General features: G+C 38.8%; 1 protein-coding gene across 1 annotated transcript; it reads right to left on the bottom strand.

Moving 5' to 3' along the window:
• Positions 1–9,423: 9,423 nt before the first annotated feature.
• Positions 9,424–13,311, bottom strand: LOC101312480 (systemin receptor SR160-like). Its single transcript, XM_004288043.1, has one exon. The coding sequence runs from the start codon at positions 13,309–13,311 to the stop codon at positions 9,757–9,759; it is 3,555 nt and encodes a 1,184-aa protein (XP_004288091.1). The 3' UTR covers positions 9,424–9,756.
• Between the last annotated feature and the right edge of the window lie 2,016 nt (positions 13,312–15,327).

Here is a 15,327-nt window from a genome sequence, read left to right as displayed (position 1 = left end):
TATTTTAGTCATTTTGGTCGAGATTAATGTCATTTTGAAAGTTTAGGTATGAAACTGATTAAAAAAAGATGAGGTATCAAACTGATTTTAGACCTAAAGTTCAGGGTAGTAAACTGAATTTTTTCCTATATAAATATATAGTTTTCTTTCAGAGCGGTGTCCCGCTTTGAAATTAAAGTGTGGACCTCTTTATTTTCGCTCACTTTCAGGCCGCATTTCCACATCTCAACCGTACAATTAATCTACATGCATGGTACCAGATTTCCACATTGTTGGTATATTGGCAATTCCTATTCAACACTAGAATTCCTAATGAAACTAGGAAAGGAAGAATGGAAAAATCAGAGATCAAGAAAGCAGCATGATGAGAGGTATTTTGAGAGATAAATGTGATTCACAAGGTAATGAGATTCAAACATCTGAAATATGGTAAGTTGATCTCTCTTTTGAGTTTATAAATTTGATCGAGGAAATTTGGTGAAAAGTCTTGTATTTGGAAAATTCCTTATCAGGTACATTAAGATGTTTATGTGCATAATCTTGAGCTATTATAGGATATCTGATTTCCATATCATGTGCACTAAAATGTTTATCTGCATAAATCTTGAGATGTTAAAACATATATGATCATCCATGTACGTACGTGTGCATAATCATTGTTCTCTGGTGATTAAGAAATTGAATTGTGGAATATCTAATTGTTGTGTTATAGCATGGAACTGGTTTATGAGTTTTGGAAAGTGCAAAATGATGGTTGACTGATTGCATCTTTTTAGAAACGAAAATTGATCTTCTCATTGAAATGCATAAGTTGAGGGGGAGTGTCATACACTCTATAAATTGCTTTTGCTGTGTTTTGTAAAAATTAAGCTTTTTTGTGATTGAATAGAGACTTTGATATTCTGAATTGATATTGTTCATGATCAATATACAAATGGCTTGTGTGTGTTTTTCTATAGACTGAGTTTCTCTTTCTTACTTACATTTAGGTTGCATTTGAGATTGCAGAAGATGAGATCTGGTGGAGGAAGATAGCTGATTGTGTTGCAGATCTCAGCTAATTGGTTGTGTAGAAGAACCAAAGGATATTGATTGTGTGAGAATCGGTAGGTAGAAACCAAAGAGTGATTAAGTCTTAGGTTTTGTTCCAGAACCTAGTTGTGTGTAAGAACTAGAGAACTGAGTGTGTTGTTAGTCTTAATGTCCTTGATTCAGTTTCTCTTTGTAGAGATACATGGATTTGAATCACTTGTGTGAGAAGTGAGAATTGTAAACATATACATGTCTTTGTAGTTGTGTGAGAATTACTGCTTGTAAACTTTGTTTGAAGATTAAAGGAATAATCGTGTTTAGTGTTTTTTCTCTCATTGAGATTTTGCATCAAACAATTGAAAAACTTTGTGTGTGGTATATTTCAGTGTGTTTTAATCAATTTCTATACTTTCACACATTTCCGCATTTCCTCTTAATTGACAAATTTCTCAGTGAACTATGTTTAGACTATTTGCGTAGACTTGGTACAGACCGGCCTAAATTAATCTACATGCCAAATTGATCTTATACCAGTCCTCCGTGATTAGCCTATATACATGAGGCAACAAAAAACCAGATGGTACGTCTTCGTATAATTTCTGACTTTTTCTCAGTAGCAGATAGTCTTTCATCACCTTGCTACAGAAAATATAACTTGGATTCTCATGTCTGAGATCATCAAGGGGCAGCAATAGATTGCAATGATGAAGAAGAGCTAGCTAGCAGCTTTCACTTTCCAATGCATGGTACCGAAACCAGGATGCATTGTCATTGATATATATTCTTCGAACCAAAGTACCATTATTTTGGTATTGTCTGCATCCCTACAGACTTTCACTGATTTTCTCAGATTGGAATTCCATTATCACTACTTTCCAGTTTCCGTTTCCTCTCGAAAGGGTCAATCAAAACCTATGAAACTTTTGTACAACTTTGGAGCCCATCATAATAAACTTCTCCACCAATCATGCATGATATAAGACAAAACCAAATAACTGGCATAGAACATAAATTGAATGAGAAATCTAAGAATAATCCATTTGCTTTATATGTATGAAAATTTACCTAAATATTTCATGCCCCACGTACCCCATCATATACTTTCATCGATCTTCTTCTTTTTGGACAAATCCCCCCGTTAATTTACTGGCCAAAACAAAACCTACATGATGTTTGTATATCATGTATGTTACCTGTGATCCATCCTTGATCATAATCTAATCATATTAAGTGATGAAGCTGGAAGTTAGAACTTGGGTCTAAATAAACCCTAATAATCAAGGTTATATAGAATCATGATTTAATTATCGTTTGAGTAGGGCTTGGAATCATCAGATCTCCTTTCACAGTTTCAAATTAGAAATTTTTTTTAAAATTATTTTTCAGTTCATTTGCTCGTTTTTAAAAGGGTATAAATCGGGAATCATATATGTCATGCTGTTTTTGTTTTATGCTAAACATAGTCGAGGGGGGCATGCACATCATTCCAGTGGCTAAAAGAAAATTAGGGTTTTTATTTGTTTTGCCAACTCGGTACACTTGGAATTAGACAGTTCGTAGGAGTTAAACTATTACCATTGACCCAAGAAACATGCAATACATATACAATATTATTATTATTGCTACTTCTTTGGTAGCTGGCATGCAAATTTGAAAACCACAATTTGGCTCTCTCTAACAATTTCAAATATATATGTTGGTGATCGTAATATGGAACTCTCTCAAAGTTTGTGATTAAGAATTAATAGAGTGATACAAAAACTGTGAGAGCATCTTGATTGGAATTATGTTTACGGACGTACATGTTTATATGAATGGTACGATCGATGTACCTTTTGTATTGTGTATAATCTCAACTGAGCTAAACATCGAGGGTTTATATATGATAGTTCATTGCAGATTCTGCATATATTTATTCGTTGGCAATTACCAGATACACGTTTGGCTATATTGTATACTTGCGCCTGAATCACGTTCGTAATGGAATTAAATCCTCTTGTGTTGATTAATTACTAAAAGTAAGTCTTAGCCAGATAGTTATTTGTTATTTTTTTCAGGTTATGTAAATTCTGAATTTACTTTCGGCCGGTAGTTATGCTACGTAAGGTACTGTAATTAAGGTCTCATCCATTGTTTAGGTTTTATGGATCGGTTTTCATCGATCTTCAAACTCTAATGCCAATCTTATTACATCAACATAAGGTCTCGTTTGAATTGGTTAATAACAACAAGGTCCAGTTTGGTTTTCTTTCCCGCGAGAAATGAAAAAGCGAGAATGGAAATAAAATTTCTTAAAAAACCTATGTTTCCGGTACCGGTGTTTGGTAATATAAGAAAAATATCTAAAAAGTTGTTAATTATAACAAATAATTAAAATAATATTGTGTGAATAATAAATAGGAAAAAGTTGGTCTTTTGAATTTTGAAATGAATCGTTCCTTCTATTTTCTCTTCATTTAGTAAAGTATTTCATTTTCTTTTGCATCCCTACGCAGGAAATGAACAATTTATCTTTGTTGTTGCTTATTTTTTCGCGAACTAAACAATACATGAAAGACTAGATATATTAGATATTGCGATATATCTAATATTAGTAAACAACAGTTCACTAATAGTGTCAAGAATTTTCAAACACTATAAGGAGAGGGACTTGCACGTTGGGGCAAACTAGAATACTCACTCACCTATGTTTCCATTCCATGCCACCTTTACCAAGTTGCTCACGTTGATCGACTCCTATTGCACCAACTTCCTACTCCTCTACTTCCTCCTCCATTCCATGCCAATTGTTACAAGACAAAGCTAGCTCTATTAAACAAAGCTCGGCTTTGGAAATCAAAATAAATTGATCGAGGCAGAAACACATAAACAACACGATCACGTGAGACCTACTAACTTATGCGTTAAACCTCTTAATTTGGTTATCTAGCTCTCACTACTGTATGATGCAGCATCGTATTTTTAGTCGTATACTTCCAAATTAACTACATGGATTTTGATTGATCCCCCATTTTTTCCCCTAAATTAATTACAAAAATATAATATACGTTAAAAGGAGGAGCCACAAACCCCAGAATGCATGCAGACCCCGAGCCACCGGAGACGACCACGTGGTCCCTCGTGACTCGCAACCCTTAAACCCTAATTTCAAGGTCTTACGTTTCGTAAGGAATTCTCTATGACACCCTTCTCCACTGTTCTCCAAGAACAGTTTGTTGCATGAAGTTATAGTATAAACATTTAGCTATGACGTTGCGAAAATATACAGTATTTTGATCCGGTTATTTACGTTCTACTATATGCATATATACTAATATCGTTTACAATATTAAAACTCTAAACAAATAATCTCAAGTGTTTCCAACTAAAGAGGTGAGAATACTAGGTCGAAGAAAATGTTGAAAGAAAGAAATAAGGGTCAAAAATGAAATTGAAATAATAAATTTAGGGTCACTAGTCTTTATTTGATTTCCTTACACGGCGATTTAATTAAGCACTTACACATTAATTGTGCAACTGCACCTACTTGGTATGTAGAATCCGTTCCATGAAGTTGATTCACTTAAATAGGGTTACAACTAAACTTTGGAATGCTAAAGGATATTATTGATCAATGAAACAGTGATATCACAAAATAGATACTCTACTCTCTTTTTTTCATTAACCAAAGTAACAAACAAATGGGAAATTATCCCCTCCTTAGAGATTGCAGAAGATTGTCCAAGATATTCGGACTATTGCTACCTTTTTCTTCTCAGTTTGCTTTAACTATGTATACAGAGAGGCAAACTTTGTGGCGGATGCATTTGCAAATGAAGGCCACCAACTCCCGAATGGTCGTGAGTGGCAAGATGGATACTCAACAGTTGTTGCTAGAGCGCTGCTATTTGATACTGTTAACTCGGGTTGTCCGAAAGATTTGTCTTTGTAATGTTTTTAGTTTCGTATCAACAAAAAAAAAAAAAAAACAAAAACAAAACAAAATACTACAACACATTTCGACCAAAAAAAAAAATACTACAACACAAAACCTTCATCAACTTTCTTTCCCAGCTGCCTCACGTCGTGAAGCAAACATATTTTTCAAATGGTGTCCTTCCTTTGCAACGCCGACTGATCAATCTAAACATATATATGACCCCAATATGTTTTCAACCCGGATCAAAACCTTCTCGTTGCGCATAATAAAATGAAGGCATGTCGATCACCGACACCGGTACCTAGACCTCAAAAAAGTTCCACGAAACATCCTTCAGATCGTTAACGCCGTCATACTCCGTCAACATCAGCATGGAGTTGTTGAAAAACGAAAGGTATCCGTGAAGAATCCGGTTCTTCTCCTCTTGTTCATTGAATTGAAACTCGAAGATCCCACCTTCCGGCCTCTTCATGAATCACCACCTTATCTTTCAATCGCCAAACTCCCGACAACACCGCCATCAAAGCCGGCACCATCACCGACTTCTTTGATAAACATCGAACACACAAGAAGAAACCAGGGTCATCGATCAGCTCTAGGCGCCCCCCTCAAGATCCACCACCACGCGTTTCCTCCGCTAGAAGGGAAGACGCTGCCATTCTCAGAGTGCTTGAATAATTTTCCGGCTAGCTAAGGAGGAACCCTAACAGAGTCATAGCCAACTTTTTGAAGTATATGTTATATAACTATATATATTAGTATATTACCTCTTTGTTGATATGAAAATTTACAAAAATTCAAAACCTAAGTCACCTTGATACAATAAGAATAAGAATACGATGCATAGACAGAAAATTTGTCCCTCGTCTGCACATCACCTTCTTGCGATCGAGGCAGGGGCGGAACTATGTTGCTGCTTGAAAGGGTCCGAACCCCTCCTATCATTTGTGTAGGTTCAATTTTAGAGAGCCAAAATGCAGCTAATCAAACTGAATATGAACATAATTAACAGACGGACCCCCCTAACCCTTGGCACAGTCATATAACTATACACTTATTGTTTTGTTTAATCTTCCCTTTTCTCATCTTACTAATCTCTGGAGTCTAATAAAAGAAAAGATTTGGTTGATCCTTCCAAAAAAGACATATAAAAACTGAAGAAAAAAATTAAAGAAGATAAAATGATTAAAGTTAACAAACTAATAAGATGTAAAATATACTCTTCAAGACCACATAAAATATCTCTAATTAACAAATTTTCAATATAATCATTTTGGTATATCATGTTTATGTTCGGATCCCATAAGATATGATTCTTAGTTCCGCCACTGGATCAAGGAACCATAAGTTTTGCACGAGAAGATCGATATATTGAGGTTCCAAAACTATATCATCCCCGGCCCTAATTCTCATTAATCTAGATTGAAGGGTGTATGAAATGTCCCTCCTAAATCCTAATTAGGTCTTTTTTAAGTGGGACTGGAGAAGTACATCACTGTATTATAGAGGGCGACGTTGTAGGGCAAACCCAGAGACAATACCAGTTGGCACCTTCACTTTCAATCGCAACCATTCGGCACTATCCATCCCTCTCCTAAATCTCCTTGTTCTAGATTTCTTTTTCATTAAATTATTAACTCTAATAAATTCCTCTGCATGATTAGCTATAGGTCCAAAAACAGTAGTGCAACAATAGAAATCATTCCATTATATATATATATATATATATATATATATATATATATATATATATATTTTGATTGGTGGGGAAGACTTCACGATATGCTTGGAAATATTAAGGTTTATAGATGAATTTTTTTTCTTCCTTTTAAGTCATTAAATCGAAACGACTTACGTATAATCGGATCAACCACAAATCTAGGCTTTGAAGTTAATCAGTGTTGAGTTGCTTATATATTGTTATTTGGTTTTATATATGAATGAAGTACCAGAGCGGGTTGTCTCACTCGTGTGCATGTCAGACAACCACACGGTTTCCACATTACCTATATAAGTTGCCTGCATGTATGACTTGAAAAATTGTCACAATGCATATATAGCGTGTTATGAGTATGAATCTCACATAGGAAAAAGTGAGAAGTTGCATAAGTTCATAAAGATCGATTTCGTATGTGAAGTTCATATTCTTTTATCATGATATCAGTACAGATTATCCAGCGTGTGTATATTTTACAATCACACGGACTCGGTGTATTTCAATACATATTGTCCACGTACGTATAAATGAAGGCCGTGTTTGTGGGTTTATGAGGATTTGATCATCAAACTGCATCCATCCGTTATTAATAAGTTGGAATATGTCTCTCGTTTGATGGAACAATGGTTTTCTTTTTCTTTTTCGTTTGTAGTTTCATGGCCTCCCTCTCTCGATGGGACTGAGTTGAAGGCGAGGGAGGTGTTTGAGCCTACCGGGGATTTTGGTCCAAGACTCGCAATAAGTTTTGGATAACATTTGGGCCAGTACCTGTGGCCCTTTTTTAAATGTGAAGCCCATGTAGGGTAGCGAGCCCTGGCAGCGCGCGAGGTAGAATTTGGCAAGGACTCTGATACCTTGCGAGATCCTCGTTTCAGTTCGCGTAAGGGTCTACAGTGTTTGGCGAGGCGGGGCGATAGTAGAAGCCTAGGCGGAGTCTGTTATGACACGTGTCACATGGGTAGCACAGTTCGCGGGCGAGTTGTGTCCTTGTGGAATTCTAATTGTTGAGTCCGATTGGGTTTGTGTTTAAAGATCTATCAGCTGGTAGCAGGGTGCTATATATAGGAGCTCGACAACACAATCAAAGGACACACACAATCAAATCATACAAAAATACTTACAAACTCTCGAGCTTCTCGAAACCCTAAGTTCTAAGTGCACCTCGCCTTAGTTCTCAGAGCCTGTTCGGACTCACCCTTTCTTCCTGATTATTGCTCTGCTCGCTCTAACAGTGAGTATCGATTCACAGGTGACTAGAGGTTTTGCTCGTAATCCCTCGTCCGCAAGGTGGCACCGGAAACCCTTTCGCTTGATTAGAAGTCTAGCACAGCGCACTCATTCCGCGCCTACGCGGTGGCAAGCCCCACAACCTTGTTTTTTACTTTTGACGTCACCGGAGTTACAACTCTACCCCTACTGAGACGCGTGGCCAAAACAGGAGAAGACCTCTACTCTGTCAGTCTGTCTCGTGGTTATTCTCTTTCAGTACGTTATGGAAACAAACTGGGTTGATGGTACTGATCATGGTGCTTCTGGCATGGCAATAGAAGTTGGCGAATGAAGATGGGGTTTTGCAAAGCTCAAGTGAATGCATACATAGACGACCCTAACCGATTGCATTCCCTTGGGATAGAAGTCATAGAACCCTAGAAGAACTCTAGCAAATTCCAGTTTGCTTAAACTCTCTTCATTTTACATGCAAGACATAAAGACCCTTATCATCCCCCCGTGGTGATCGAGTCAAGATCTCAAACCTCACAAGTTGATATTTGATAATGTTCCTCAAGGCAACGTTTGTATTTTCTTTTCCTCTTGGAGGTTGGGGGTTGTATTCTATGTGCTTAAATTAGAGGAACACATTTTCCTAGCTGGATGGCAGAAAACTATATGATCTTCAAGACCCAGAGCACGTGTGATGCACCATTGCACATTGTCGAAGAAAACCAGACAAATTTCTATTTGTTTATGGATCTTGTTTGGAAAGGATGAAAACGTTGAATACAAAGTGCTTGACAGCTTTGAGAGCATGCCAATTTTGCGCTTACGTTTTGCAATTATGGGATTGGGACTTGTCCTCCCTCACCAAATGGTCCATACCAGGCACAGATGGGAATGGTGAAAGAGCTCTTCCGCTATGAAAATGTCTAGGTTGGGATCAAGAAGGATTCAGATTAAGAGAGAAAATGGTCCACTGGCTATGTACGCTCGTAATCTTGTTTTGTAACTAGGGATTTTCTGCATTCATGTACACAGTCCTTTTGGTGGGTTCGTTTGAGTTTGATGTGTGCCACACGTCTGTGTTGATGTTAATATTTTGCTGGTTTGATTTTTGTTCTTTCGGAATCTGAATTGACAGAGAAATGCAATGTATTTTTGGTCCGATTGCAATTTCGGTTTATATGTTTTGTATTTTGCAATTTCGATCCACATTTCGTCGTGTTCGTTGTTCTAACAAAGTCGATACACGAAGGAGAAAACAATTTCTCGACTATTTCTTTTTGTTTCTATAACTTCGAACTTGAGACATCTACCATACATGGAAGATAAATATCAGTAACCTAGATGGTGTTGGATATTAGTATTGCATTTGTTCTTGGTATTATATCACAGGGCACATGGTTATGGCATGCTGCATCAATATAATTGAGTAAAAGTTGGGGTACCAGAATAGAGTAATGCAAACAAATCAGCTTGGCTAATCTAGGAGGAAAGCTAGGAGGCAAGTGCCAAAAAGACTGTCCAGTTAGTCATATCAATGAGGTCAGGGATGCAACTACTTCTGTTTTGAGGAATTTATCAATCCAATGCCCTCTTCTGAACTCTTACGAAGATGAACTGAGAATCAAGTTTAAAGCATAAAGCAACTGAAGCTGTTTATATACACATTTATAACAAGTTAAACAACCTCCTATGTATAAAATGAAAGATTACATACATTAACTGGTACACATACAGAAGCAGCTCCACAGCATTTGAAGTTGGAAAGAAGAGGGAAAACTTTTGGGGAGACTTATGGCACATCATCATCCCCACCTTGGTTCTTCTTTCTTCCAACGAATTCACTTGAAAATTGGTTTAAGCTTTGAAGCTACTGCTTGCCCGGTTCAGGGTCTTCTTTTATGCTCATCTCAACCATCTCAACTGCACCAAAACCTCCATCGTCAGTGCCTATGGTTGACTGGGAATCCATTCCGGATCCTGCTTGGATCTCCTTGAACATTGCCATGACTTGAATCATCGTAGGGCGGCGCCACGGCCTATCATCCAAACAGGCGCAAGCTACCTTTAAGTGCTGCAACAGCTCAATCTCTAGGGTCGGGTCCTCTTTCATGAGCTCTGGATCAAAAACATCACTTATTTTTAATTTAGCATGCTGTTTCACCCAACCAACAAGATTATTGTCACCAAAATCAGCTGAATCTGTAGGACGTCTTCCTGTTAGCAGCTCGAGCAATACTACACCATAACTATAAACATCGCCTTTTGTAGAACATCTGAAGCTCTGGTAGTATTCTGGAGGGACATAACCAGGTGTGCCTGCCAGAGTGCTCACACTCAAATGAGTGTCCATTGCACTCATAAGCCTTGCCATTCCAAAATCGGAGACCCTGGCTTCCAAGTTCTCATCGACCAGGACGTTGCTCGATTTCATGTCCCTATGAATGATGTGAGGAATGCAATTGTGGTGAAGAAAGGCCAGTCCCCTTGCAGACCCAATGGCAATCTTCCTCCTTGCAGACCAACTCAGCTTGATACCTTTCTTCTGGTCATGTAAAACATCATCTAAACTCCCATACTTCATGTACTCGTAAACTAAAAGCCGTTCTTCTCCTACTTTACAGTATCCAAGGAGCGGAACAAGGTTTCGGTGCTTGATCTTCCCGATAGTTTCCATTTCAGCAGTGAATTCACGATCACCTTGTCCACTGATATGGATCAATTTCTTGATGGCTACAATGCTGCCATCCTTCAATTGGGCCTTGTATACATCACCAAAACCACCAGAGCCAATAAGACTGTCATTGTGGAAACCATTGGTAGCCTCAAGAAGATCTGCAAATGTGAGCTTTTGAAGTGGCTTCTCAAATGTGGAAAGGTTAATGCTCAATGCTTCTCGGGCACCTGTTAGCTTCCAGGCAGTACCCGAGTGGGAACGACTGTCCACATAAACATCAAGACTTGAATCCTTCTTTTTCCGCCTTTTCCTGGTTTCGATTAAAACAATAAGCAAACCAAAGATGCAGAAAAGGGAGAACAGTAGCCCCATTGCCACACTGCCTGCCAAGGACGCTTGTCGATGAGACTTCTGGTGCCCATTTCCATTTGCCCCAGAAGCAGCTCCACAGGGATTTAATGGGTAGCCACAAAGGTCTGAATTGTTCATGAATCTGTAAGCAGGGAATGTCTCAAACTGCCCTGAATCTGGAATCATTCCAGACAGATGATTGTTTGACAAATCAATCTCCATCAGCATGGAAAGGCCAACCAAAGTCTGAGGAATGCTTCCATCAAGGCTGTTGCTCGAGAGATCAAGAATGTTCAGGTCCTTCAATTTCCCAAGCTCTTCTGGAATCGCTCCAGATATATTATTATGGCCCAAATTCAGAATATAGAGATAGTACATACTCCCAATCTCTTTTGGAATGCTACCGGATAACCTATTATGTGAAATATCAAGAAAAATCATCGTCCCATTGTGATTAAATGTTGGTTGGAGAATACCTCTATAAACTCTAGTGAAGTTGCAGGGGTTTCTGGTCGATAGCCTGGTCAATTGCTCTTGCCTTATCCCAGCAAACTCGAGCAAGTTCCCTGCTCCATGGCACTCCTTACTTCCATCATTCTTGATATACACATACGTCTTGGAAGCAACAAAATTCACCGCAATGTTGCCAGATTGTTTGAAAAGCCCAGGAGGGATTGAACCATTCAACAAGTTTGTATTGAGATCCAACCATATCAAGCTCTTACAGTCACCCAGCTCCGGTGGGATGTTCCCATAGAACGAGTTGTTACTGAGCTTAAGTATCGCCAGCTTCGGAAGCTTCCCAATCCAGGCAGGAATCTCGCCACTCAACTTGTTGTTGGCCAGCGAAATCCAGCTCAAGTTGGTGCAGTTGCTCAGCCCAACAGGAATCGTCCCGGTCAGCTCATTGAAGTCGAGAATAAGATTCTCCAGTGACCCGAGATACATCAGCTCCTGCGGAATCTCCCCGCTGAGCTGATTCAACCAAAGGATCAAGTCTCTCAGCTTCGACAATGACCCCAAGCTCGAAGGGATGGTGCCAGTGAGATAATTGAAGCTCAAATCTAGCGCCACAAGCTGAGTACAGTTGCTAATAGATGGAGGAATAGTCCCGCCAAACTTATTGTTCTGAAGATACAGCTCCTTCCAGCTGTTCCCGGGACCTTCACAGAGCCAGCTCGGAACAGAACCGGTGAAATTGTTGGAGCTGAGATCCAAGCTCTCCAAATGCGCAAGCTTGGAGAGAGAACGCGGCAGAGTGCCCACGAAATCGTTGAGAGAAAGAGACACAGACTTCAACTTGCTGAGCTTCAATAAAGTCTCGACGGGCAGCTCGCCGGTGAAGAAGTTGCCGGAAATGTCGAGAGTCTCCAGCGAAGCACACGAGCTTAATGCGTCGGGAACAGTACCGGAGAGATTGTTCATCGAAAGATCAAGCTCCAGTAGCGACTCGCATGAACCCAGCAAGCTGGGTGGAATTGTACCTTGGAACTCGTTCCCGGAGAGGGAGAGGAACTTAAGCTTCTCGGCGGGAACGGCCGGAATCTGGCCTGAGAAATGGTTGATGGAGAGGTTGAGAAACGTGAGGTGGCTGCAGGAAGAGAGAGCATTTGCGACGTCGCCGGATAATTTGTTCCCGGAGATGTCGAGGCGGTCGAGAACCAAGCAGTCGCCGAACGATGGAATCTCGAGGGTGAAATTGTTCGAGGAGAAATCAAGAATCTCGAGCTTCTTGCACCCGGAGACACTCATGTCCCCGGTGATCTTGTTCCCCTTGAGGACTAGTTGCACGAGCTCAGCACAGCCGTTGGATAAGATCCACGGCACGGCGGGGCCGGAAATCTTGTTGAAGGAGAGGTCGAGGACATGGAGCGAGAGGCCGAACGGGGTGGAGTCTTTGACATTGAAATCGAGTAGATTAGAGGAGAGGTTGAGAGACTTTAAACCGGAGCAGGAGCCCAAGTTGGAGAGAGTAGAGATTGGGCCGGACAAGGTGTTCTGAGCAAGATCTATGGAGGTGAGGAGAGGGCTGCACTTGGATTTCGCCGGAAAAGAAACCGGGCCGGAGAGGGCGGTGGTTTTGAGAGTGAGGGATTGAAGAGAATCAATGGTCATTAAGAAAGTGGAGACGACAGTGAGGTTGGTGGACAAGGGGATTAAGCTGAGGTCGATGGAGGAGACCCGGGTTTGTTTGCAGAAGACGCCGGAGAACAGACATGGGTTTTGGTCAGGGAGCCAATTGGAGAGAAGGGTAGGTTTGGGAAGAGAGTATTTGAAGCTCAAGAGGTTCTGGGAGTCTTTGTAAGCTGCAGAAGAAGAAGGAGTTGCAGAGAGGAAGAAGAGAAGAAGAAGCAGAAGAAGAAAGAAGGGTGGTGAAACGGGTCTGTGGGGTTTCATCTTTTATCTGATTTGGGTGCTAGAAATTAAGAGATGGGTTGTGGTCTAGGTGCTGAGCTCTGCCATTGAAGAAGCTCTGAGAACCTAAGCTGGGTTTGTAGAGAGAGAAAGGGGAAGAGGAGAGAGAGAGTCAAAAGTCTGAGAGAGGAAGGTAAGGAGGGTATTTATCAAAGTGGGAAGGATTGGACAAAGGCCAGGTTACTCACATGGCATGTGACCCTCTTCTTCTTCTCTCTCTCTATCTCAGTCTTCTCTGGCTCTCTGTCTGCAATTACAAACTTGCTTTGCTCTGCTTTGCTCTATTATAATTAATCTTAGCTCTCTGAGAAAATGGTTTCTTTGTTTCTCTAAGAATGAAGGGGAGGGTGTTAATTAAGTAATGGAGGGAAAATGAGTGTGATTATTCTCTCTATCTATATCATGGAACTATAATTTTTATGAGCTTGTCTCTCTAGCTTTTCTGGCTTTTTGCGCGTACGTGATATCGGAAAAACATAGATAGATCCATCACTGTCAATTTATCAAGATTCCATCTCTTAATTTATTGCTTCCGCTTTTTTATCTTTTTAATAAAGTATTAATTGGGGTTTTGTCTTTTTTTTTTTAGCTCTATATCACTAATTTATTGAACTTAGATATACAAGTACCCATATAGATTTTATCTTGTAGGTGACCTCATTCCAAGTTTTAGTTGAGGATAATCAACACACACTATATAATTTACAATTCACTCTTTTTAAAATTAAAATAAAAATAAAAAAAAAGATAGATAGATAAATACAAATAAAGTTATAGAAAGGAGGCGAGAGTCTTGAAAATAACTCTTCTATGATTTCTATAATTTGTAAATCTTTAAGACCTTATAGAAGAAAAAAAAAGTAAGAGTCTTGAGTCTTGAAAATAATTACTATTCTATGATTTCTTTTTCTTTTTTTTTTTACAGCGGAAATGCAAGGCAAAAGATGACTAGAACCTGTCTTTCAGTCAAATTTTTATTTAATGAACTATCACTTTACATCTCAATTTTGATTCTATAATGTTTAGAAAATTATGGCACATAATATCATTGATTTTTAATCGACTTTACATTTTCATCCTTACCCTTTATTTCGTTTGATTCTTTTCACCTTAATTTATTTACGTGTAGTTTTGGTCAAAACCGTCTATCGAACTCATTTTGTTTGGACTTTTACATGCATCTACCCTTCAGTTGTAAGAACATTTCAATCTATACCATCATATCAAGAATTCTGTCAAGATTCAGTTTTATACACACACACACAATGCTGATCAGGTAAGAACCTCCTTATCTTAGTTAAGGTACAAACGTCTTTATTCGACCCACTTTTTGATCATATTTTCTCATCTTAACCGTTCAACTTCTAGATATATACGAGTAGATCACCTCTACACATTTTAAGTCAAATTGATAATCGTTAAAGCATTCAAAACTGTGATTTATAATTAAAAGAATGTACGGTTTATGATGAACAGATTCGGTTTGTTCATTGATTAAATATATTTTCAATACATTAACGATAACCAAATTAGCTGAAAATTTGCAGAGATGATCAAGTCATGTATATCTAGATATTAGCCGACTATGATCGAAAAATATGATAGGAAAGTGGGTCAAATTAAGGAAATTTGTACCATAGTTATGGTAAAGAGGTCCTAATTTGAAGAGACATATATATATATATACACACACAGTCATTCTATGCTAAGGATGTCCTTATTTATTCTTACGGTGCAGATTTCTACTTTAGACTTTACTTTTCGTTCGTAATTTTCACATCTCCACCGTCTAGTCTTTAGGGACTAACATGTAGATCATCTTTGCTAAATTTTCAGCCCATTTGATAATCGTTAAGGCACTCAAAACTGCGTTTTTCTGTTATAAACATGAACGGTTCAAGTTCGACAAATTCAGTTCGTCTATTGGTTTAATCGAGTTTGAGTGCCTTAATGATAAACCAAATTAGCTAAAAAATTTGCAGAGATGATCTACACGTT

The sequence above is a fragment of the Fragaria vesca genome, linkage group LG1 (assembly GCF_000184155.1).
Source record: "Fragaria vesca subsp. vesca linkage group LG1, FraVesHawaii_1.0, whole genome shotgun sequence".
In the NCBI taxonomy this organism is placed as follows: Eukaryota; Viridiplantae; Streptophyta; class Magnoliopsida; order Rosales; family Rosaceae; genus Fragaria; species Fragaria vesca.
This window is presented reverse-complemented; position numbering and strand designations above follow the sequence as displayed.